This window comes from Apteryx rowi, unplaced genomic scaffold (genome assembly GCF_003343035.1).
Source record: "Apteryx rowi isolate R43461 unplaced genomic scaffold, aptRow1 scaffold_174, whole genome shotgun sequence".
In the NCBI taxonomy this organism is placed as follows: domain Eukaryota; kingdom Metazoa; phylum Chordata; class Aves; order Apterygiformes; family Apterygidae; genus Apteryx; species Apteryx rowi.
The window spans coordinates 1630172-1656423 of record NW_020448019.1 but is presented as its reverse complement, the minus strand read 5'-3'; the positions used below and the strand labels follow the sequence as shown (position 1 = coordinate 1656423).

At 35.8% G+C, this 26252-nt stretch overlaps 1 protein-coding gene across 1 annotated transcript in view; it reads left to right on the top strand.

Annotated features, from left to right (window-relative positions):
* DDX60 (DExD/H-box helicase 60) overlaps window positions 1–26252 on the top strand; it is a 47524-nt gene that overhangs the window by 11445 nt on the left and 9827 nt on the right. The window contains 23 exon segments of the mRNA XM_026061028.1: window positions 503–661; window positions 1170–1311; window positions 2432–2593; window positions 3983–4115; window positions 4872–4986; window positions 6596–6760; window positions 7822–8079; window positions 8836–8994; window positions 10892–11043; window positions 12088–12238; window positions 13254–13373; window positions 14449–14544; window positions 15278–15393; window positions 15916–16061; window positions 16247–16356; window positions 16463–16567; window positions 16651–16779; window positions 17584–17711; window positions 20292–20450; window positions 21720–21864; window positions 23476–23628; window positions 24204–24308; window positions 25593–25793. Of these exon segments, the coding sequence (XP_025916813.1) occupies window positions 503–661; window positions 1170–1311; window positions 2432–2593; window positions 3983–4115; window positions 4872–4986; window positions 6596–6760; window positions 7822–8079; window positions 8836–8994; window positions 10892–11043; window positions 12088–12238; window positions 13254–13373; window positions 14449–14544; window positions 15278–15393; window positions 15916–16061; window positions 16247–16356; window positions 16463–16567; window positions 16651–16779; window positions 17584–17711; window positions 20292–20450; window positions 21720–21864; window positions 23476–23628; window positions 24204–24308; window positions 25593–25793 (3309 nt within the window).

The window sequence follows — 26252 nt, the reverse complement described above, 5'->3', positions numbered from 1 at the left end:
GCGATCCTGTGCAATGTGCTCTAGGTGACCCTGCTTGAGCAGGGGGGTTGGACTAGATGATCTCCAGAGGTCCCTTCCAACCTCAGCGATTCTGTGATTCTGTGAATCTGTGATTAGCACAGCTTGCTTTCTGTACAGATTTTTTGCTGTGCATTTGACAAAAGAGCATAGGTCTATATCTAAATATTAACTTTCCCTCTTAAAATAATACCATTTCTAGCCAGACATACTGACAGTTGTTTTTAAATTTGTCTTGATTTTAATAGTCATATTCTTTTTGGAAGAGAGGGGTTTTTTTACATTGTAATTGATCTCAGCTGTCAGCACTACAAAAATGAACATTTCGAACTAGGTACATCCAGAAGTAATTATAATGCACAAATAAATGCAAGTTATTAGTTGCTTTAACAAAATGAGAATCACTGAATTAAATTAAGTAGAGGTGGACACAGTTATTTTAATGAAGAATGTAATTAACTTTTTATCTGTCATTTCTCAACAGGGAGAGAGTAAACCACTATCTCGAGAAGAAGCAGCTGACCTCTGTAGAATGCAGTGTCTTATGGTGATTTTTCTTCTACATATGCCTCTTTCACAGAGAGCTCAGATTAGGATCATTAAATCCCACTGGACTGAGCGAGTTTTACTATTAATAAAAATGGTATGTGTAGCACTGTCTTACTTCCACTGTCATCAGGTGCAATCATCATTTCAGTTTTCCCTTTTCTTGGTATGGTGTTTTAGTCCTCTGATAAGACCAAAGAATGTAATGTATCTGCTGGAAAGAGTCTCTTTCTGGTTCAGGGGGCTAGGATCACTGGGACTAGGAGAATGTTTGGGAGAATATCCCTGTATATTTGACCTCTTCTTAGCCATCTACTGTTGGCCAGCGTTAGTTTTAGGATGCTGGGCTAGATGGACCTTTTGGTCTCACCCCATACAGAAATGCTGATGGCAGGTCTTCATGTTAAAGTTAGTTATTGCAGTAAAGGAGAGCAGTGAAGACTAAAAATATGCTATCAAGCTGTTTCCTAATCATCAAGAAGTCACGTAACAGCATGTTGTTTTCCTTGTCTATAAAATCTGGGGTAGTTAACCTTACTTTGCAGATGCTTTGATCCCTCCACATGAAAAAGTGCTCTATAAGAATTAATTGTTTGGTTTAACAGCATGAGTTTTGTTCGCATTTTGTTCTGACACACCTAAGTGATATGAACGATTGGAAATTGGATTTAATTTRTCTGCCTGACTTAAATGATGACTCACTACTCAGAAACCTGGCACATTACTATGAGATGGAATACTATGAAGGTATTTATCTTTGTTGAACAACTTGCTTTCTTATGTTTCTAACTTTATTAAGCTGCAAAATGAAAATAAAAAAGTTTGTAGAAACATGTATCAGCATACTTTTCTACTTACCAGGTATAATAATGGATCAATTTTATGGAATAATAGGGAAACTTTTTGTTCAGAGGTGAGTGTAGAAAATCACAAATTCAAGTGTCTCCACCAGTATTTATTCAGGATACTTTCCCATGTCATATTTCTGATATGTCACTTGTAGTTCTGCAAAGGCAGAGTGATACAGCATAGGTAGTAAGAGCTCTGTGTCACTGTTACTGGGTAGTCTCAGCTTGTTTGTTATTTTTAGCCAGCTTCCTATCCATTTCATTTTGTCTCAGTGCAGCACAGTCAGAATGGGGACTAGATTCTATCCCTAATGTCACTGTGACATCAGATGTTTCTTTGGTTTCAGATAAAACTGATTCAAAATCTGATATTATCTTGTAAATACATGAATTTGGGAGCTGGAGCTTTAAAAACACCATCAGATGTCTTAGGACAACATAACGTTACAAAAGCTGACAGAGCAACAGGATATGGATAAATATTCTTTCAGGGCAATTCTGTTTACCTGCCATCTTCTGCTCTGAGCACAGGCAGTCTGTCTGAAACTCAAATAGAACTTTCTCTTTATGAATCAAGTGACAAGATCTTCTGTATGTACCTCAATAAAGCAAGTATAGAGGAATTTTTAAGGGAAATATAAATCAGGAATATTGAAAACTGTATAATGGTATCTATTATTTATTGGGCTCTAAAAAGAAATTTCTGATCCTGCCTTGCAGAAGAGGAAAGTGAGAGAAATGCTTCCTTTTCATGGGGAGCTTGTGTACTTCCATAGACCATCTAAGTCTGGTGCTCTTTGCAAATTATGTTTTCTCAGCACATCTAGTTATATATATTCTGGCCTATTAAAAACTGTGAATGTGTGACATCCTGTCTTAGTTTGTTCTAATGCCCAAAGGCCTTGGATAAATTTGACCTCTTCGTGCCTGATGCTCTATGGGTAAATAGGTAGGTTTTATCTGAGGAAACTTTAATTGTAGATCTCCTCATTTTCTTCTTTTTCTTTTCCTCTGTGCAGAATTAAAGTTCCAGAAGGAATTGGGGAAAAAAATGGAGAGTGAATACCAATGTTTATGGGATACTGTAACCAAGTTGGCTGTGAAATATGATTTCGGAGGTGCTTTCCCAGTACGAAATACCTCCCAGCAATTTCTTGAACAGAAACAGCCATTTTTTAGAGGTACTAACAACTCCACAAAATAGAGAGTTAGCAGCATGATCTTCATTATTATCACTAAAACTTTGGGAGTAGTGGTCTGATTTTATCCTGATTCACAAATCTAATCTGTGCTTCATGGCTCCTCTTCTGCTTCCTTTGAACTCACTAGCAAAACTAGTAACTGATGCTAAAATAAGTCTGACCAGGCTGTATGGGAGAAATTCTGACTCCACTGTAGACAACACAAACATTGCCATTGCCTTAAGTGGGAACTGGGTTTAATTCCATGATTGCTAGCCCAGATCTATCGTGTGTATTGTAAAAAAAATCATGATTACTATCATACATTTAATAATAAAAGACATAATCATAATGAAAGTGGCACTTAATTGTTCTGCAGTAAGGCTGTCTCCAGGTAACTTCTCTGAACACTTTGATGTAAGATTGTGCAGATATTGGGCATGGGAGCAACAAATCAAGTGAAACATGGAGTTGAAGCCCTCAGATGTTGGAGACTGCAGGTTCCGCTGTAGCTCACATTACAATCCTCGAAGTTTGTAGAAATGTGACATGCCCACAAATGTCTTAAATTATACCATCACACTGTGCAGTAGCCCAGAACTGGAGAGGTGTATAGTTGGCTTAGAGATTATTTGTTTCCTTTCTTCACTTGCAAGACCTGTTCTGAGTATTTGAAAGGAATAGGCAGAGATTTTTTGCCTGATATTTGACATTTCTTGAGAACCAGTTTTGGTTACACCCTTTGAATGCTTGTTTAAAACACATCAGACTATATAAATCTTAAGAGACAGTTTGCAAGAAATTCATCAGACTGGAATAAAATTCTACTGAAGTTTATGGGTGTTTTTTAGCTGGTTGCAATAGATTTTCAGTGAAGCTTGAGTAGGCAAAAAGACAGTTTCTTCATTACCTGTGGGCTATAAAGCCATCTTCTGCCAGAGCATATGTGCTGCCTATTCCTGTAAGTCTTCTGAGAAGACCCTGAAGCCTGAAGCTGTGGCTAGACTCCAAATGTGGGAAGGATGCACAATGTGACATATCATCTCCTTTAGTCATGTAACATTAAGTGCAGTTGAAAGTACATATTTAAGGGACTGCAGTCTTTGGGGAGTCAGTGCAGGAAAGCAGATGCCTCTGAGGTGAGGTGGGTTATAACAATAAAAAAAATTGACATAGGTACCTAAAATAGATTATGAGAACATCTCCCTAGAATTAATAATGTTTGCTTTTGTTCCTTGTCTTCCCAAGCATGGTTGTGAGCCCATGTTGGGGGACTGGTGAACCACCGCTTACTCTTAGTATGTTTTACTTGATCAAATTTCATTTAAAATTTCACTTGACAGAAATTTCAAAATATGATATGCAATTATATATTTTTTTTTAATTAAGCAGAATTAATGACTTTTTTATGGTGCAAAGACTGTGAAGAAGAAATTCCTGACATAGGACTAATCCCATTGAAGTCTGATCTTGTTGAAGGGTATGCTGGAGATGTTTTGAAAGATCTACCTGTTTTAGAAAGGTACATATATTACTTCTATAGTAAAGAAATAAGATTATATTGGCTTATTTTCTACTCTCCTGTTCTTTACATCCATATTATGCTCAATTCATAGACATGTATGGCTCAGTAAGATTTCACATTTACATGTACTGGTGTAAATATTAACAAAAAGTTCAGAACAAGATTAAGTAAGAGTCAGTATCTCCATATTTTCTCATACAGTTATTTGGTCACATTACAGTCTGACCATTCTTATTCTACACACTGAAACTGTCGTTTGTATGTACAATTTGTATTTGAAAGGCCTGGTTTAGTACCATAAGTTGAAATTGACTTCAATAAAAGAAAAATATTAAATAAAAGTACTGAATAAAAATTACAAACAGGTTATCCTTTACATTTGCCTTGCCCTGCTGCTTGTGGAGGTGGGTTCACTGCTACACAATGAGTATTTTTTTAGCCATTGGGGGAAAAGGGATGTGCATCTTTTAAAGGGTATTTTTGTGAGTTATGTAATTATATTACATTCTACGATTAAGCTGAATGAAAGTAAATAAAGTGGGATTTTACTTTGTTGGTTAGTAATTCTTTCAGAAAAACTGAAAATATCTTGACATACTATATTTAGAGCAGGATTAAGTCCTGTGTTGGCTTTTGGCTTCAGTAAAATTGTGTTTTGATGAGTACCCAGTCTGTAAAATGTTTTGGTTGTTTCACTAGAGATGCCAGAAAACCCTTAGAATTTCTGGTCTGTTGAATGTTTGTATTTTTCAGCAATGATCCTGCAGTTACTTCACTAATTAAATACAAAGAATTTGATGAACTTCGTCACTGGCATTCTGGCAGACCTCTGACTGAGGAATATGAGAGGGCACGGTGCAGTGCTGATGATAAGAACTATCAAAGCACACATATCTATGTTGTCTAGAACAATATTGGCAATGTAATCACAGTTTTGGAGAATGACTTGTCATTTCAGAAAATATTCACATCTGCATAAATCCTTGCCAAACTAGAGCATTTGCAATGGCTCATTTATACTTAAACGGATGAATCTATGCATTGTGTGTATGCATTGTGTATTATCTTGAATAGCTCTAGCAAGTACAACACAATGAGCACTTCAAGTCAGGTGTTCATGTTATACTCCCTTGTGCTTGCAAAAAACTTCAGAGACCTTTTATATTTGTGCATAAACAAACCGTATGCCTATGTGCAATTTAATGTTTACACATATGGTTTGGATAATTGCTTATTAAACTAATCCCTATATATGTGTAATCTACTCAGATGTTTGCACAGTGGATGCATAGCCAATCTTCTCATTTGAGAATAGCATTAAAAAACGAAGTAAAAGAAGTAAGCAGAAGTTGGTTGTATCATAATTCTTGTTTTTACCAATTTGAGACACTAAGGAAAACAAACCATGGACTTAGTTTTTCTCTTAGATTTGCACATTGACATTAAATGAAGTGTACAATTCTGTGCATACTAGCACGTACACAAAAATTTTCTCAAAGATATTACCATTGTCTACTGCATCATACAGTCAATTAATCTAAGAAAAACCTACCAGGTGACAGGAAGTCATGGATTACTTATTGCTACTTCAGTGCTGCTTATGGTTTTCATTCAGTGACTAGAAATGTTGTTTCCTGAGTAGGGATTTGCATCACTCGACCTATGAAGCCAGGGTTCCTTGTGATCATTTTTCTGACTGCAGAGTTTTTTGCATTCCTTCCTGCACTGTGATTTCAACGGGAAATTTGGAGAGCAGTCACTTTCAACTCAACCTGCAGACAAGTAGCTAGAGCACTTTTCCATAATGTTGAAGTTTTATATCTACTCCAGCTGAAGAGGGGGGGCCTATGTCTACCACACTTGAGTACTCTGAATGTTGGTCTATACCATCTCCTCAGTCTTTCCTGTTTAAAACAGAAAGAGTGAGCTCTTCTGAGATGGATATTCACACTGAGGAACTGACTTAGCATTTTGATTTCTGGGCAGAGAGAAATACCTAAGCTTGAGTACATAAGTATCTGTGTGCTCAATATCTTCCATTGACTAGAATTACATGTTTTTTTAGAAGTATTATTTTTTTGTGTCCTGGTGACAGTCTCATTTTTTTGAGGCAAAGGTCTCTTTTTGATAATCTGAATTGCTTTTTGAGAACACCTGCCTAGTTTCATGGACTGCGTGGGAAGCCTAGCTGTTTTGCTCAAACACTTACAGTCTCTTTCTAGGGGTCCTGCTTGTTAAGTTTTGCAGTGCTTTTGGTGTGTGCTTAGGGCAGTCTGAATTTGAGCCTATGTCCCAGATAACAAGTACTGTTGAATTTCAGTGAGTCTTAGTAGCCACTCTCTTTAGAAATGTGGATTTTGCCTTTAAGTCAATGAGGAACGTTGGGGAAATTTAGCTATTACCCAGGTATTTTTTCTTGGAGATAGAATAGGCTGGAATTCTACCAGTGTGTTTTTACATCAAACATATTGTTTGCAGCAAGATCCAAAGATCCAGATGAAAGAAGACAAATACAAAAACTACAGACTTTCTATCATTTTTATGGAAGCACTTTGGAAGAAAGTGTTTCAAAGACTATTGTAAACCAAGGGGCTGTGCCAGTGAATGCTAATACTGCTGTCAAAAAGACAAAAAACTCACATGTGAGTCTATTCAGGTTGCTCTTTTCAAATCTGCTTTCTCTTATCCAGGAAAGAATTTCTACTATATAATTCCCACAATGGAAATTTTATACTTTTAATGCATTAGTAGTTCTCAGTTGAAGAAATTAAATTATCTTTATACTTCAATTTTAATTGCTTAATTTGCAAAAATATTTTTGTCACTAGTTGTATTATTGAGTGATTATATTTTAATAAGCACAGCAAGTTAATCAAAAATGTAATAAATATGAAGTCTGTAAAGGCTGATAGGTTTGGGCGCGTGGCCAGTAATAAAATCTGGAGTGAACGAGACTGGATTTAAGCAATTTTATTTTGTCTTTACAAAGTTCTGAGAAATACTGCAAAATCCACTATTCATTTATTTATTTCCCTGAATTATTTAGAAACATCAACTGCGTTTGTGAAAGAAGGATCCTTCAAACATTACAATTAATTCTAGCTAGAAAAGTATGTGAACATTTTGTGACTTCACAGGGTATGTACTTGCATACTAATGAACAATACGGAGCAAAAATAATTTGAGTAATATTTCATAATAGATAGTACTATTTTTATATTAGTATGGATTATAGATTATGGCCTCTTTAACCACCAGAAGTCTATTTAGAGCAATTTTTTAACTTCAGTTAAGATTGAACTCTTAATTTTCTTTAATTTATTGAGAAACAGCTCAATACGGTTAGAATTTCTATTATCTATGGATAAAATAAAAGCTTGATGTTTAACTTTCAGACATCTGCTATTTTATTTTTCCACCTTTGTGCACTTTTATATTATTTGAGGAGGAGATGCTTTTTATTGACATTTAAAATGAGTCTTGGATAAGCTTGTTGAGCAGCATATATTGTGTGTGATTCAGAAGTTATGTCTTCTTCAGAATCCAGAGATATCTTAAAAAATTTCCAAAACAAAACACAACACACAGATGAATTGAAAACTGGAATGTACTTGTGGTGATTTGGTTTGTGAACTAGGGTATTTTTTATATGATGCTTGCAGATGTTGATGGTTATCTCTGAATATTTTAATTTTTTGGATAGAAAAGTAAAGCAGAAATAATTGTAGAGGAAAACAAGAAGCGACTAAAAATTAAAGAAGAAAAGAAAGAGCAAGAGCAATGGAAAGCCTTGAGTATGTCAACAGAGAAGGAAATAAAGCAGAATCTGACTGTTGGAATAAATAAATTAGAGAAGTTTCTCAAGACCCTTCAAAGCAAATCTGTGAAGTTCAGCACAGAAATGGCAGGACTGTCAGCCTGTTTAGAAGTGTGGAAGGAACACTGCAGAAAGCAAGATATTATGGCCAAATTCATGTCAGTATTTACCTTGCACCCCTGCGCAGCTTTCCTCTTTAACCAAGGAAATGAGTGATTTTGCACATTCTCAGCTAAAATAGAGACATGTAAATACACACCTGCTTTGGGAGTACTGAAGGTGCTTTTAAGTGTTAACAGACTTTGATCCCCAATTTGAGATTTCAGGATCCTGTGAGTCAGATATAAACTATCCACTCAAATTAGGTTGTAGTTATTTTGCTGTTTTGCCATGTACATCTATTGCATACACAAATCATTTATTGTATATCTCTTTAATGAATGTGTATCATGCACACTAAAATATATCCATGTCGCAGTGGAGTGTTTAATTTGCTGAGGTGGTGAGTCTGAAGAATGCTGACTTGCATGGCAATCCATGTAACCATGGTTAGTGATGTCCAGTTTCACCAGAATTAACTTGTTTATTCCTTACCCTAAGTCAGGAAGATCCAAACTGGAGCTGCATGCAGCCTGCAACCTGCCAGGACAGATTTTTGAATAATCATCAGCAGTATGACTTCTTTTCTGTAGCTTTGCTTGCAGAGGCAGAATATTTGGGTGTTTGGTCTTTACAAGCACTCTTGTATAGGTCACATGTCTTCCTCTGGTTGTCTTTAAATAAAATGCTTTTTTAAATTGTCATAAATATGGTTGGATGGATAAGATCTCTTCTAAAAACACCTGATACTCCCCAGTGATACAATCAGCTCTCAAATAACAATTTTTTTTTAAAGGTAACAATCCTAAAGATTTAAGCATAGCTGTCCAAGTGATGAGGAGAATTCATATCCTCCTTGAAAAATACCAAGATCTCTTGGAAAAATCACACTTACAAAAGCTGACCAGATGCCTAAGACTTCTTGGATTTGAGAATTTGGCATGCTCTCTATCCGGGCAGGTAACTTTATAGAATATAGTGATTCTACTGTAATGGCATATCAACTATGTTTTCTTAAGCATTGAATGGTGTGTGTAAGATCTATACTGAGCTTATTTTATTTTGTATTGTGCCATAAGATTTGGAGCTGTCTGTTCTTGTTTCGAAAATCAACATGTAATCTTCTTTGGTTCCATGGATGTATTTCTCTGCTTGATATGGTGGCTAGCTGGCACAGAAAACCATTTCCGCTAGAGTGAATAGAACTGGCTGCAAAGACAACCTTTGAAACAAGAATCAAGAGTAGTTTGCTCTTAGTTACTTTTGTCTGAGTCCTTGAACATCTCTGAGAGGTACCTGCTGTTCCACTCATCACAGTCAGCTGAATTCTGCATGTGAAAAATAACTGTTAAAAGCTAAGCAATGAGGAGCTGCTTTTTAACAGTCCCAAATGTGCTACTTTAGAAAAGGAAATCTTTTCAGACTGTTGAGGTGGATGGAAGCTATTCTGTTTGTTGTTATGATTATTACTGATCACCTCTGAAGGAAATGGCTTCAGATACTCAATTGCCTGTCCTTGCTAGCACAGCTGAGACTCATCAGTTAGATATACTGAATTTGGCTCTGAAGTCAGAAACTGGGATGCACAGCTACTGTCAACATTTTTTTAAGGACTGACCTTATGCTTTTCTGCGTATTAGCAGCCCTTCCACTGGCTGGTTTAATGTTAAGAGCAGTTTGGTACCTTTGTGTGTAGATGGGATGTTAGTGGGGAGAGGGGCTGCTGAAGTGGCTCTCAAGAGGAAGAGGAGATAACTTGCAGACTGCAGAATATGAAGTCATTAGCAGAAGGAAGGAGGATTACAATGAACCGTAAACCCAGTATCACTGGAGTGTCTCATTTTTCATATTCAGTAGAGTTAGAAAGTTTTGGAAGCTCATTTTTGGAAAGTATTTATTGTCCTTCCTTGAGGATTAAGAGTAAGAAATGAGAGAGGAAGTGATTGTTTTGTAAGAAATTTTCTTCTGCTGGAGAGTGTAAGTTATTTTTCTCCTTTTTTGTGTGAATTCCGCTGGTGTATGATGGTTGTTTGCCCTTGAGTACATAGTTTTTATGAGTGTTTTGGGCCCTGAATAAAATATAATACATTTCAGGAGGTAGAGTTGTAGGTTTCACAGATCTCAAAAGGTCTGTTGTAAAGAAGGATTGTGGTGATAGAGGGTATATGTTGGCAAGTTGAAAGTGTCTTGCTCAGAATTATTCTAGATCCACAGTGCATTTTTGACCTACTTTTTCTTTTGCAGCTGCTTGTTTCTGGTAATTATTTTTGCAAAGTTGGGGGATTTTTAGGAGGGATAACTGAAAATATTTCTTTCAAAGTAGAATCAAAGAGGTTGTGGAGTCTCCATCCTTGGAGATATTCAGAATTTCATTGGACACAGCCTGAGTCACCTGATCTAATTGTACCTGGTTCTAGCAGGTAGTTGGACTAGTAGACCTCCAGAGGGCCCTGTCAACCTAAGTTACTCTGTGATTCTGTGATCTTTTGGTGTAAGTTTTAAGATGTAATACTTTTCTCTATAGCTTTCAGGATTGGGTGGTGTAACTAGACATGACCAGGAACTTTAAATTTGGCATGTCTTAGAGTATATAGGTGTTGCTCGAAAATATCATGCTTTACAAAAACTTGGGCTCACACTCTGCACTAAGTCTTTGTATTGAGTTTTATTTTGCAACTGTGATTCATTGCACAAGGCTATGTGGTGTGGATTTCTGGAGGAAATTATCTAAAAATCACCTGACCTTTTATATTTTTTTCAAAGCTCACACAGAGTTCAGAAGAGCAGAAACTCTGTGCAATTTTTTGAATCTCTTCCTAGTTTTCAAACCAGCTTGAATTTTAATTTGACCTTATAGGTAAGAGAAAGTGATGATCAGAATATAAGCAACTATGCTACTGAAGTGGGACCAGCTCATTTTCTGCTACAGTACATGGACTATTACTTGCTCAGAGAAGAGAGAAATGATCCAGATCCCAGAGTGCAACATTTCATACCAGACACATGGCAGGTGATTAAACACAAACCATTTGTGTATAAAGTTATTGGAGATGATCTCTGAATTTTTTCCCATTTAAAAATAGACATTTTTGCACTATTTGTGAAAAATACTAGTGTTCTAAGTTTAACAAATTCAGTAGATCATTTTGGACTGTATTCCGCATTTTTTCTACACAGTTTTTCCACTGAGACCTTGGCCCAAGAAATTCGGCATAAGAAATGCCAAATCCATGGGATTTCATTGTTCATCACCATATTTGATGGTATTAGTGCCCCATTTGGGTAATCCCTGACTGTTTTTTTCATCCTTTGCTCATTTGGCTTTAAGGAATAACCAGTAGCATGAGTTGAGAAATAACTTTTCTTTCTAAAATATAGTAAATCTAGCTCTAGTCTTTCTATTGTTGGATTGGGGTGACCAACTGAATTTGTTGCTTTGCATGTGCACATCATGTCCACTTGCTTGAGTAGCAACTTGGAACTTGGCATATGTGCTGACAAAGGAAGATAATGTTAGTACTATTTCTGCTTCCCCTTCTGTACCCTTTGCCCCATCCTTTCACAGACCTATTTAAGGTGAGAGAGCTTGGAGAAAGACAGTAATAGGGAAGAAGACAAAATAATAAACAATGTATACTAGGAGCAGAAGAGAGATTTGGGCAGTATTGATGTAACTATTATAATGCAAGCAAAAATTACTGCATTGTATAAAACAGTGGGTTGGTTTTTTTTAATACACTGCTGAGTTAACTGGTTTTATTTTTTATTTTTAAAATGTCCACTTTTGGACTGAGAGAGTTCTGGTATCAATATCTTGGACCAAATCATTGAAACAGGTGATTTATAATTTGTAGTATCATTTTTTCCACTCACAGTTCAACAAGAGAAAAGAATACGGTAGTGTATCTAAGTTATTATGACCTTCTGTAGTCTCAAATCTGTATATAAAGTCTGTATGCAAACCTAAGAGATGTTTTCATAGAAAGAGCTTGTTTACTCCGTGAGAACTTCTTAGCAAGACACTTTGACGTAAGTAACTCCTTTTCTCTCTTGGCGAGAACTTCTGGATGCTGTAGATAATAATGAGTCTGTGGTGATTGTTGCTCCCACTTCATCGGGAAAAACATATGCATCATACTATTGCATGGAAAAAGTTCTGAAAATGAGCAATGAAGGAGTAGTTGTGTATGTTGCTCCTACAAAGGTAAGGCTGCATCTTACTACTTATTCTGTATGTAAGACTATGATACTTCTCAGTATGATTCTGAAACCATTTGGGGTAGTTTATTATACAAATTTAGATAATGTATGTCTTTTTATTAGATACATCTAATTAAGCATGTTTAGAAATATCTTCTGAATTCAACCCCATGTGGAATTTTTTGGGTGTTAATATCTACATAGCTATTTTAAGGTCATAAACACAAATATGTACAGAAGTGCTAGAAGTAACATGTTAGGTAAAAGGTAAGAATATCAGAAGCTAGGAGCATGGTGAAAGTAATATTAGAACAGAGCAATGACCAAGCAGGGCAAGCTGTCTGTTTCCAATTGAGCTCACCATTAGATGCTGCAAGAGAAATTTTAAGAAACTCTAGGCAGTTGTGAGATTTTTGTAACAACGGTTTGTCCTAATAGTTAAAAATTGACTTAGGAGCTGAAGCATGATGTTTTGATTTCTTCCAAAACTTACTTTAACATCAAGTAATACAAGTTTCGGATAACAGTCAAAGCCTGAGAATGAATATACAACTACATGTGCTGTTATTCAGTAATAATATCTATGGATTGTCTTCTATAAGTAAAATCAAGATTTGTATGGATATACTCAGGCTGGGCATCAAATTGGTGTTTTAATTTGAACATCAGAGTCTGGGTGCAAAACTAATGCATTTACACCTGCAGCCCTAGGACTTGAGATCATAAAAGTGCTTGTAGATGCAGTAGAATGTTATCTGTTTTTTAGCTGTTTTGAAAATAATTAAAATGCAGAATTAATACTATATAATCCACCACTTCACACAACACTAAATTTCTTTGAAAGTGCTTGAGTATAATTGAAAATCAAGTACCATATCTTTTCAATGTTAACATTCTCAACAGTCTAGACTGTTGTAAATTAATAGCAGTACCAAAATTGAATGCTTTTCTATGTATCAGAATGTCATATACCTTTACATATACACTTCTGGTTTTTTTAATGACCTGCTTTACTTAAGACCCTTGTAAACCAAGTGGTGGGAATTATATACAGTCAATTCACCAAGAAACTTCCTGATGGATTGGTGATGTGTGGAGTCTTCAGGCGGGATTATCGCCATGATGTCATGAATTCTCAGGTATATGTTTATGGATGTTTTAATACATAATAATAATGACCTTTTGTGTTTCATCTGGCTTCTGAAAATGTTACTCATTCTGGCAACACTGCATTGATTACTTGCTCTGGTTACAAGAAAATTCATTAAAATCCTTTGGGCACCAGTATACAGCAGATGGAAATCCAGACAAATGAAGGAGATGCTCTTTTCCTTCCCTTTTTATCTTGATTGTGTGACATCTATTCTTTATAGACCTTACTGACATCAGCCTCTCGTTATATAGCTCTGCCTGATGCATTTTCTATTTGATTACTACCAATCTGTTTTCACTAGCCGCCATGGATCAAAATCACTTATAAGTTCTAGTGAAATGTTAGAGTTCATACTCTGAAATGTAGGTAAATATTGGAAACAAATTAGGTAGACTTTGGCTCAGAGCTGAAAAAGATTGAAAAGTACTTATGATTTAAACTGAAAACCAAGGTAAGGTCTTAATTTTAAACAAGATGATAATTTGCTACTGCTGTTGCTGTGGAAAGCTTTTAGACACGCAGTTGATAGCAGTGTAAAACCCTGGGATAAATAGGAGTGAACTTAATATATAYTATAGGTATAGTGTGACATTTCTGTAGCCATTAACCTTTTAAAAACTTGATAGTGAAAGATACAATGCAAATGAACATTTGTTATTCTCTCAGCACTGAAATTCATGTTTTTCCCCTTCCGCAAGTTGCTTCTCAAGCCAGCATTCTTTCATTCTTATATAGAAGTATTTAAAAAGAAAACTGATGAAATAAGTACAGCTTTCTTGCTGATAGTAAGAATACTTTAGACACAATCCTGATGCCGCTATTAATGCCTAAAGTGAAAAACCATGAACTGTGGGGTATGTTTTGGCTCCTAGCAGCCACTCTTGCTCATTGTTGCAATTATAACCTTAGTTGGAAGGTGATTCTAGACAGATTAATCATTCATTCATTCTTGCTTATCTTGAAATCAAATATATATATATTTTTTTAATAAAGAAGCAATCTTCCTATGTTTTATATGCCAGTTTACTTGAAAATAATGTTTTACAAACCTTCCTTCTTAGATACTAGTCACTGTGCCTCAGTGTTTAGAAATCTTGATGCTGTCCCCTCACTGCCAGAAATGGACCAAGCGGATACAGTATGTTATATTTGATGAGGTAGATGTCTTTTAATATTAATCAATTTAACAAATATAAGAAAAATCTTGAGGAAAAATGCYTAAGACTCCTTTTTCATTACATATATTATTGCTGGTAAAAGCCAATTTCCAGAAATATTATTTCAGACTTCTTACTTCTCGAATATATATATGTTTTGCTTTTTCATGGTAGCTAATAGTGTTTATGTATTCTAGTAAAAGAATTTAAAAATCTGATAGTCCTCAGGAGGACATACAGTTCAATCAAAGCTACCAGGAACTTCACTTATTTCTTTCAAGCTAGTCGACTGAAAAACTAAAGGTATCCACCATAGTCTCAGTGGTACAAATGGAATATTCCAGACCTTGATCATACACATATGACATCATAAGGTTAATTTTTCCAGGGCAAAAAGTCAATGATGAAGTCTGCTAAATTTAAACTTCGGACTGCACTCTGTTTCTTGTGTATTAAATTAATTGCTAATGATGCCAGTGAGTATCTGGGATACAAATAATAAATGTAGTGTTGAAATTTAGACTAATTCACTGTCCAGTGAAGTCTACAGAGGGACTTACTGGACATTTGATTTGGGTCTCACAGTTGTTTGCTACAACAAAAGAATTATTTGGTAGTGGTCTCGCAAAACTTTTTGTTATTGCAAAACACAAATCAGCTGCTGTTATGGGTGCACTTTGACAAGGAACATTTCTCCTTTTCTTTTCACCATTTGTCTCTTTCCCAAATACAGGTCCATTGTCTTGGTGATGAAATTGGAGCAGAGGTTTGGGAGCATCTTCTGGTAACAATTCGGTGTCCGTTTTTGGCATTGTCTGCTACTATCAGTAACCCAGAACACCTAACTGAGTATGCTTGGAGTTTTCTTGCTCAAAAGAACATATTTAAATTGGATGTGAACTTTTTGGACAGAGAGGTCAATTACTGTATGGAGACAACAGATACAGAACTGGATTGTTATACATTTTAGGCTACCCTTACCTCCCCACTTGACCCCAAATAATACTGTAACTCTTAACTTTCTGTAATGAGAACAGAAAGTTCCTTCAGGCCCTTTAAGTTAGCAGGAAAGAAGAATTTAGAAGGCCCATACCTCTTTTTGAACTGCCAAAGCCTGATAAGCATACTTGTCCATCATCAATCAAGGAAGACACCTGCACTATATGTATGTATGATACGAACATTTTCATACTTATGGCTTGCACCCTGAGATATGTTGGAGAAAATTGCACTAACTATGGTGAGCGGGGACCAGAGGTAGAAATTCTATTGGTGAAATCAAGCAGATAGTAGTAATCTATCTACTTTAGTTGTAGCAATTTTATTAAAATGTTTTCTAACTGTTAGCTTTATTTTAATCTTTTGCTATAGGTGGTTACAATCTGTGAAAACATATTGGCAGCGTGCTGAGAATACAATAGAAGAAAGCTCTACAAACTATGCAGAGAATTTCACAAGAAAATGTAAAGTGAAATCGAAAGTACAAGAACAAAAAAAATCATATCGTGTTAGACTAGGTATGTATCAGAATATTTTGTAACTAAAAAATAAATACTTTTTGGTGTGATTTCTGAAAAAACTTTAATCAGTGCATGAACTTAAGCATATATATTTTTTAAGTAAAAACAAATCTTTTCAGGATTAGGTACTTGCTTTTTAAAGCAAACAAGTGTATCATGACAGCATTTTTGTCTGTTCACAGTCCTGTATGAAGAGAGATACAACGATTTGGAGAAGTATGTGTGTTCTATAAAGGGCACTGATTTTGTTATTGAACATTGTCACCCATGTGCTGCATTAACAGTCAATCATGTAAGCATAATACTGGTGTCAAAATTGTTCATCAGCTGTTGCAGTAAGCAACATGATTTCCCTTAAAATGATTCCTTTATTTTTCTTTTGTTTAACCTCCTTGCAGATTGAGAGCTATGGTATTCCTTCAGACCTTTCGCTGTCTCCACAAGAGAGCATCCAGCTGTATGACACAATGGTAAAAGTCTGGCAAGAGGGGCCAAGGGCACAGGTGTGTATACACAGTTGTGTATGGAATGTATCAACATAAATAGAAAACTAAGTACTATGTTTTTTATTATTGGTATTTTCAAGGAGCTAGATCCTGAGGAGTTTGTCCTTTTCAAGAATAAAGTGGTAATAAAAAAGGTGGCTGTGAGGAAGTATGAACAGGAACTGAAGAAAGAAATAACTGAATGGATTGCAGTTTGCCAACAACAGAAGGTAACAGTTGTTACAAAAAAGCTTTTTCAAAGATTATATATGGCTTTAATATAATTATTAAATAATAATTATGTATAGTAATATGATTAAATAATTATGGGAGTTTCTCCTCCCATAATTATTGTTTCTTTTATTAGTTGTAAATATTGCTTTGCTGAAAAATAAGTGCTAGTATTTGTGGCATTTCCATAAGCATTTTCAAGGTGATGTTTTCACAAGCTTCTCTGGGATTTAAACTTTGATAGTACTGTAAGATTTCAATTTCTGATTCCTTTAGGTACAGTTAAAACTTCAGTCTGCCTCCTTTTTACTGCTTATTTGAATCCTTCTCTGTAACCACAGATACTAAGTATGTTTCTGCATAAATGATAGAAATTAAAGCAATGAGCAGAAAATCAAGTCCTTAATTAGAGGCGATCTGTTCATATATCATAAAAAGGAGTATGAAGAAGCAGTGGATCAGCAACAAGAAAACAATTAAGAAATTCGGGAAATAACCCAAATTTTTTAGAATGGGATACTTAAATGTAAAAAGGACCGTAATCTGTATATCAGTGATGCTTTATTATCTGTGATGACAGCCATGAGTGTTACAACAGTTTGCATTTTGAGTTCTTACTGAAGTCAGTTTATGTTCTGCAGACCTTTTAGTCTGTAAACTATCCATAGTTATTGCAGTTCTAGAAAATTTTAAAAATCTGAGCTGATAGAAGCTGATGCAGAAAGCTGGAGGCATCATCTTTATTAGCCTCCAGGCAGAAGTTTCTGTCATTAAAATCTGTTCAATAATAATGCTTTGGTCAGGTGCATGAGCTACTGGAGCACCTTAAGCCCTGACCTGTGGATTGCTCAAAAGAGGAAAAGTGGACCAAGTTTGCATGCTTTGTTGACAAATTACATGAGATGGATAAGTTGCCTGCCCTATTTTTTATGTAAGTATTTATTTTCCATATATTATATGTGTATTGTCTAGACTCAGAAGAGTGGGTATTAGAGATAAGCATTGACATAGCTTGGCAGCATTTATATGGTAAATGTTAGCTTTGTTTTAAAACCGTATGAAGTAAAGAGTGCTATCAATCCATTTACCTTTATGGAATGATAAAAAGTTCAGCTGAAATAAGACTGGGAGCATTACTGTGTGGGGAATGTTTCGAAGAAAATTATAAAAAACTGAGTCACATTAAAATGAGAGTTAGAGCCTCAGTTGTTTTGCCCCTGGTGTAGTGAGTAAAACTTGTGCAAAGTGTATACTGTGTATTTAGGGATGCAAATGGTGTATGTAAGGGCCAATTTGCTAGGGGAAATGGTGAAATGAGGGGCTATTAATGTGTGCTTTTGTCACAAGGTGGTGGTTCCACTTCATAGACTCTAACAAAATCATATCATATCCAGTGACATGCATCCATGAACCTGTTTTGCATATATGTGAGATGTAATTTGGCAAAGCCTCAAATGAATGCAAAGCTTTGATAATATCGATACTACCATTATTGCCAGTTATACTGTTAATATTAGTAAAGTAGGTACATACCTCAGTGCTGCGCTTAATAATGGAAAGAGGTTACAAATCAGTAAAAAAAGGAGTCTGCGTGCATATTCTCATTGTAATAAGGCATAGCAACAATCACTTAAAATGGAAGATTTTCTCATCTCAGTGTCAAGGGCCTTGCTCCTGCTTATACTAGACACTTTGATAGTTAGGGGAGCATGCTTACTGCCATTTCAGTTCTCACATGCTTGATGCTGGTGAAATGGAATTTCTAAGAGGTCTCTAGAAAAAAAGAAGCAAAAAGTGAGTATACATGTAAATGACACATCTCAAAGGACTCTAATTGCTGGTAAATTAAATCTTTTTTCTATCTTTGAATGACAGTCCAGTTGTAAATTAATCCTATGGCTGATTTCAGGCTGCATCCAATAGTTTTCAAAACCACAGTTTGATATTTGTAATTCCTTCACAAAAGGGGGCCACTCTGTGAAGTGCAACCTCATTTTCAGGCAATTAATGGAAATTCCAAGGTGTTTCTCCTTTAGAAAGATGAAGTGCCTTCCCCCTCACCTACCCTAGAATTGCGGGCCCTTAGAAATTTCTGGTGGCTAGTGACTCTTAGGGATTGTGCGTAGGGTGTGAATCCTCCCTTTAGTAGACAGAACTGATAAATGATCATGATGGGACAAGAACATGTGCTGGGGCAGTGAACATGCAGGTACAGCCTAGTGGTATCAGCTGTGGAGATGAGGTACAGGAATCTATTATCATCTGAGGTTCTTTTAAGGTGCAGGTTCAATGTAACAGCGCTTGGTAGACCACCTAATCAGACAAAGGTCAAGAGTCAGACAGAAATTTAAAAAATTCTCTTTAGCTAAATGTCCAAATTCTGAAAAATTCTGATAGAGATGAAGGGGTTGAGTAGCCATCAAAAGAAGTAGATATTGACTTGGAGTAGTAAATTGGTATTTATGCTTTGTTGGTGCTGGTAAACTTTTTCTCCCTAAGCCATTATTGAGGAATGAGGTTGCAAAGTAGTCACCCTCCATAGTATTACATTAGCATGGAATTAATAGAGACTTCTGAGAGATCAAGTATCAGAGGTGTAAAAGCCAAATTGTTTATCACAGCCATTGGTGGTAGAAAAAAACCCAGTGCTTAGAGTTTGCTTTTGCTTTTCTTATGGGGGTAGAGCCACCAGGGAGAGGAGCAGGTTTGTAGTTCTTATGACCAAGCAATGGAAAGAATTTAGATCACTCACTCTGAGTTTCAAAGTGATGCAAGAGTAAATGGATATGATTTTTATTGAGCTCTTTCGTCCATAAAGATGTGAACAGCTTAATTTAAAGAGAAATCCCCTAGTATTAGGATCCGTATTTGGCCTTTCTGAGGATAAAGTCCTTCAATTTTTGCTCCTGGTGACTGCCAGAGTTGAAGGACTTGTGAATATTCTGATGGACTAGGATGCAACCTCACTCCAGGTGATACATATACCTTGTATGATGTTAGTTAACATGATCTGCCTGCTGCAACAAGAATATAAAAAATAGTTTTTGAGAGTGAAGCTGGAGAAGTCTTCATCACAGTTAAACCCCAAGCAGTCCAATACTGAAAAAAAAATATGAGGAAGAACAGCTATGTAGATGACCAAGAAAGCAAGTATTCATTCTCAACTGGCCAGTTGAGAAGAATTAAAATGGCTTAAGGGACAGTCTGATTTATACATCCAAGTATTTAGCTTAGGGAAGGGTAGGACTGAGCATGCTTTCTATGGATAATTTACTGTCAGAACCATTTTACATTTTATCACTCTGTTTTGGAATAACTGCAGTATGAAGGTGAATGTAGATTGTGATTTGGAGATGGAACAGGGATATACTTCTAATGAATAAAATTAACTATTGTCAGGTGTCAGGGCTCACTGAATATTATCATAACAGCATACATCATATATTTATAAGGAAAAGTTCTGTTAGAATTCACTTAACTGATATATATATTACGTATTATTTATTTTAAGGTTTGTCATAAATTCAGCGGAACAGACAGCCTGGAATGTGTACTCCAATTTGCTGAAAAAACAAAAAAATGAACAAGACCCTAATACTGAGAGGGAAAAAGAAAATTTAAGAGACAAACTAAGAAAAGTGAATAAGGGGCTAAAGAAACTCCACCCTTTGTAAGTATTATAACGATATACTATTAGAAAACTCATGTATTATGACAGAGCATAATTTTGTGATAAGATATTCTCAGGGAATGTACCTTACAGCAGCACATTCATCCAGCTGCAGTGTAGTAGTCCCACCTCCTTTTTGTGCTCCAGCAACCCACGCAGTAAGAGTAGCTCTATCGCAGGTGTCAATCAGCAGTATCTTGCGCATAGTCCAGCAGTAGAGAGACACCAGCGTCACTGACTTTGTGGAAGGTGCTGGCACTACAGCATGTGTCAAAGAGAGAAATGAGTATATGAGATAATCAGTCTGGAATAGTCTGGAATTGAGACTATCAATATACCAGAACTGCTCTTTCTCCAGACTGTAACTTTTTTCATGCAGTGACTTAAAAACAGAGTAGCATCTGAGCCTGGTCCTGGGGGCAGTCACTGTGGGAGAACACAGCTTTCTTAGCTTAGCTTCACCATGGCTGGTTACAGTGGTGGATCTGTGAAGTGTGGGTTCACCTGACTGATGAGATGCTCTTTGAAAATGTCAGCCTTTTGCCTTGATTTGTACCCTTTGCTTAGATTTGTTTCCCCTTTAACCTTGAACTTTCTTGGGTTTGTCATTATTGGGTCTAGATTTTTAAAGGCATTTGCCAATTAAATATAGTTACGGTTACCAGGATTGTCAGGAACACTAAGTACCGCATTTTTGCACTCCTAATCATGACAATTCACAGTGCATTCTTTGGTCGTAATATCACAAAAGAATGAACTTAGCTGATTTTAATAGTAGTAGGTAAGAACTTTGAAAAATCCAGTAGCAACTTAGACACATATTTAGACATTGAAGTATCTTCATGAATCTGGCTCTAAATAGTTTTCCCTCTCCTCTCTTCTTCAAATCTTGCCCTGAATCCTTATAGTCCATGTCATCACTGGCAGTAAATCTATCACATTTCTCATTTCTCTTTCTTGTTGAGTTCTTCTACTATACAATTATTTTTACCTTACTAATTTGCAAAATTAAGGTACTTCTACATGTTATCTTTATCTTTCTTCATTTTTGTCTATCATCATGAATCTTCCTCTCTATTTCACCCAGATTTATTTGCTGGAAGTGGTTAGCATTATAAAGAAAATTATATTAACATATGTACCCATATGTTTGAGCCTACAGTTTAAAAGGGAATGAATCTGCATCTTTTAGAGCCAAAGTAATGTTTTAAAATTGAGAAATACATGTTAATTACAGAATTAATAGTTTTAATTATATATTTTATACAGTGATATCAAAAAAAGGAGTCCCAGTAAAACTGAAAGCATAATGGTTGTTCTGGCTGAAAAAAGACACTTACAGAAAAGACTTAAAGAGCTTACTGTGATCCCTTCTGCATATACTTATGCTAATTCTAAGGCTGTGGATGAATATGTAAGTAATTCACTGATAATTTTAACAAGTTTTTGGTTTTGTACGTCTAAAATGTTTAAGTTCATGCATAAATACATAAAACATATGTAATGTGTGATTCAGTTGTACTTCATAACAGTCTGTGTTTTAACTTCATGTAACATTCCGAATATTTATATAACTCTAGGTATCAGTCAATCTTAGATGACTTTATTTTCAAGATGTACCCAGAACTTTCATTCTGCCAAAAAAAACTTGTTGACTTGTCCCTGTCGTAGGAGTCATGGGATACATAAGGCAATGAGCTCACTTCCGTGAACTGTCAGCAGTGCAGTTCTGTTACCTGTTAATTTGGATGTCAGACTGATGTTTTTCTGAGTGAGTCATCAAATTTGGCTACATGGCATCTTTGTGTACTTATCTAAAACTTTTCAAGCCCTTAATATCTTGAAAAATAACGAATAATAAATTACTTTCAACCCTAAAACTCCTAGTCATCACAGAGTAACATTTTCCTTGCTCTTCAGTATGTTTCTGCCTCCCTGAGGAAAGAAAAGCTGAGAAAATACCTAGACTCTGAAAGTTTAGAGATGTCCATCAGCAAGGTTAAAGTATATACTTATATACAAATCGTTAAGGAATAATTTGAAAGATATTTATATGACATGATTGCCAGCAATAGGGGGTGACTGGACCTTGATCCAGGAGGTCCCCTCTAGTCCAGAGTTTCTGAGAAATGACTGTGGTTCATATAGCTGTCTCTTACCTAACTTTTTTTTTTAATTAAAAAATAATTATGATATATACCTCTTAATTCAGAGAAAAAAATGCTCAAAATTTTGATTAAGTGTCTTGATAATGCTTTCTCACTGCTCATTGTGATTTGTCTTCTGAAAGACAGGAAATTTCTGTGTATTGGGCCCAAGCCTGAAAATTCTCATGATTCCTGTTCTGGGAACTTGGGATCCCAATGGCATTTTTGGACTGCTATCAGCTGGCTTCAAAGAAACATTACTTTCCACAGTTGTGAACAGATAAAGACAGTGAACAAGTACTTTGGATTTGGAATAAATGGCACTTAGCTGAAGGGTGAAATTCAGAAAATCCTGAAGTAGCTTAACTTAGTGCTATTTCTGAGGATGGGAAAGAGAAACTTGCTCACTGTGTGGTGAGATGAGATGGTGGTACAGAGCAGGGATGACAACTGAGAGCAAAAGAACTTGAGTTGCGCATAGGCTACTTAGGAATTTGTTCTGAGATGGTGGCATGCAGTCCATATCATGAGGTCACTGTTGGCATAGGAAAATCATGAACATGCACGCTTGCTGTTTCTAATTGCAACCAGTTGAATGGTGGATTTGACAATTGGGACTGATGTAATGGCATGTGTGGCAAAGAACGTGGGAAAATACCTGATAGTAATAGAAGTGTGCTGAAGAGCTAGGATTTGTGATCATACTGAAGCTACTGTTGGGATCCATCCAATTATTTACTTGGTACTTCAAGTTCACTGAAGTTCAGAAACAACTGTATTTCTCTGTCATATTTGGAACTTTATCAGATAAGACATTTTCTATTTGCACTGGCAAAATTTGTTTGTGATTAATACTTAACATTTGTTTTTGTTTGTAGACTTTGAGGAAGATCTTTGATCGAGTTAGATTTCAAAGAAAAGGTTATGAGCAGAGAATGCTGGCACTGAGGGGCATTGGGTATCATCATGGTTCTATGAGCTTCAAGGAAAGACAAGTAGTGGAGATGCTCTTCAGGTTGGGTTATATCAAGGTTGATGAATGAGGGTCAGTTTATGGACAGTTTTTGTTTGTTTTAAAAACATTTTAATTTTTCCACATATTTAATTAAAAATTACAGTGTATCTTTCACCAGTGGTAAAATATATCACATCTGGATTTGTCATGCTCATTTTTTAAATGTTGACATGAAGGTTTCCAAATTAATGAAATCAAGTAAATGAATTGGTAGCTGTAAAACTGAATACATAGAAATTACTATCCTTCAGATTAGCATATCACAACTAAATGTGTTCTAGTGAAATGAACTCTATAGGACTATGATATTTCCTTCTCTCTTCACTCAATATTATTTCCATTTGTGTTTCATAAAAGAAGATATGTTATAAACTTTCAAGATATGCAAGTTTGTAAATGTTTATATGCATATAACTACATTTAAACAGTGAAATTCAGGTATGTTCATAGCTCTGTTAAATCCATCATATTAAAGTTTACCTATATGAAAAATAATAGTACAATTCCTGTTGATCTGAGTGGGATGTTACAGATCATTTTTAATTGGATAGTCACATCTATTAGATGTACTAATATGTGATATTTTTATAGGTAGTCACAGCTACTGGAACACTCGCTTTAGGAATCAACATGCCTTTTAAATCTGTTGTCTTTGCTGAAGATTCTATCTTTTTAGATGCCCTAACTTACAGACAGGTATGGAAATAGGATACCTACTGTTTGTATTGCAAATATAGTACATACATACCTATCATCACACACAAATTCAGAGAATATCTTTTCTTTTACATATACTTCTGGGCATATTCTGAGTTTTAGCTGTTCACTTCAGTGACAAAAATAATTTTAGCTAAGGTATTTTTGCTAATGTTTCAGAAGTGGCTGCCCCCAGATAATGGGCAGAGTTAACAGACCTATTTCAGCACTGAAAGTATTGCAATTGAATTAAAAGCATAGATTCAGCTTTCAATTATGGGGGTCAGTAGAGAGGGAAGTTCTTTTGTTTTAGCCAGGCTGTTACAAATGTATGAAAAATATGCTATAAGAACATACAGTGGGATATAATGAGGAAAAGAAAGATACTGACTGGATTAATAGGGATGCTTGAGCTAGTTCCCTCTTGGAAATGGAGCTCCACACAGTGCAACACAGCACTGTCTGGCTAAGGTTGCAAACACAACTGAGCAGAATGTCTCCAATTACAGCACAGTTAACCAGATAGGCTGAGAGACTTTAGCCTCTTCATTAGTCCCTGTTTCCTGTTCATTTGCGTTTCAAAGAACCTGTATTTTCCCAGATACTGCCAGTTTGCCTCTGGTTTTGGACTGCATGGACCAGATGCGGCTGATGCCACCATCTGGCAGGTAGCTTTCAGAGCCAGAGAGTCAGTGGACCTGTGCAGTAGCAAAGTACCTACCAGTCCTTCTTGTGCTACACATATATGATATGATTCCAGCTTTGTCACGTCATGGGGTACATGGGGCAAGTCCCCAAAAGAGACCCGACCAAGAAAGGGTGATCCAAGCAAGGGAATGCACCCTTAGGCAGCTTCCCCCTACTCTTTATTCATATTTTCCGCTTTTTATTCATATTGAGACTCCCTTTGCCCCAAGTCTACCCAGAAACAATTCAGAGCTAAATGTAATTTGAAAACAAAGCTGGTATATAGGTAAAATTAAGTTATAATTTACCTTGCAAAAATATGGATGTTAAAAAGAGGTGTGAGAGAACATAAGTATCCAGGTCAACTTTTAGGTCCCGTATCAAATTTAGAAGACCATATTTAGAAAAGTAAATGAAATAATCACAACTGTAAAACAGCTACATTTGAGGTACAGCACAATTTGCACACATTATTTTAAAACTGTGCATAATGCTGTATTAAGATTGTAAAGATTGTAACAGTATGCACAATTCAGATACATTCTATTCAAAATTTTGATAATTTAAACATTATTGATACAAATATCCTCTTCTTAGATGTCAGGACGTGCTGGAAGACGTGGACAAGATATGATCGGAAATGTGTTCTTTTATGATATCCCACTGCCCAAGGTTGAAAGACTTATCAAATCCAATGTACCTCAACTGAAAGGCCAGTTTCCTCCGACTATTTCTTTAATACTGAGACTCATGCTGTTGGCTGCAAAGGCTGATGACAAAACAGATGCCAGAGCAAAGGTATAGGATTTTTTTTTTTAATAGCAATTTAGTTAAATTATGGTATCTCTTTAACTCAAGCAGAAAGTTATGCATTTCAAAAGTAAACAGTCGTTCTCCAAGTGAAATTGCATATCCTGCTGTACTCCTCCTACATGGCATTGTACTGTGACTTTTCATGCACCTATTTTTTTGCAATAAATATTATTATGAGAAAGGATGCTATATCAGGAAGGCACTTTTACTTTAACTCTTGTTGTATATAATATTTGCATTAACTACACTTGGAGAATCAGAAAATCTTGTAATATTTAAAATTTTAGCTTTATTTGACAAGCAGGTGTAAACAGATGTTGGCATCAGAAAGAGGGAACTGTGAAATGCTACCTCAACTGAAACAATGAGAAAATTCTGTGTATTGCTTGAAGTTGTTTAAATCAACATAAGCTCTGTGCAATAAAGAGATTCTTATTCTTGACR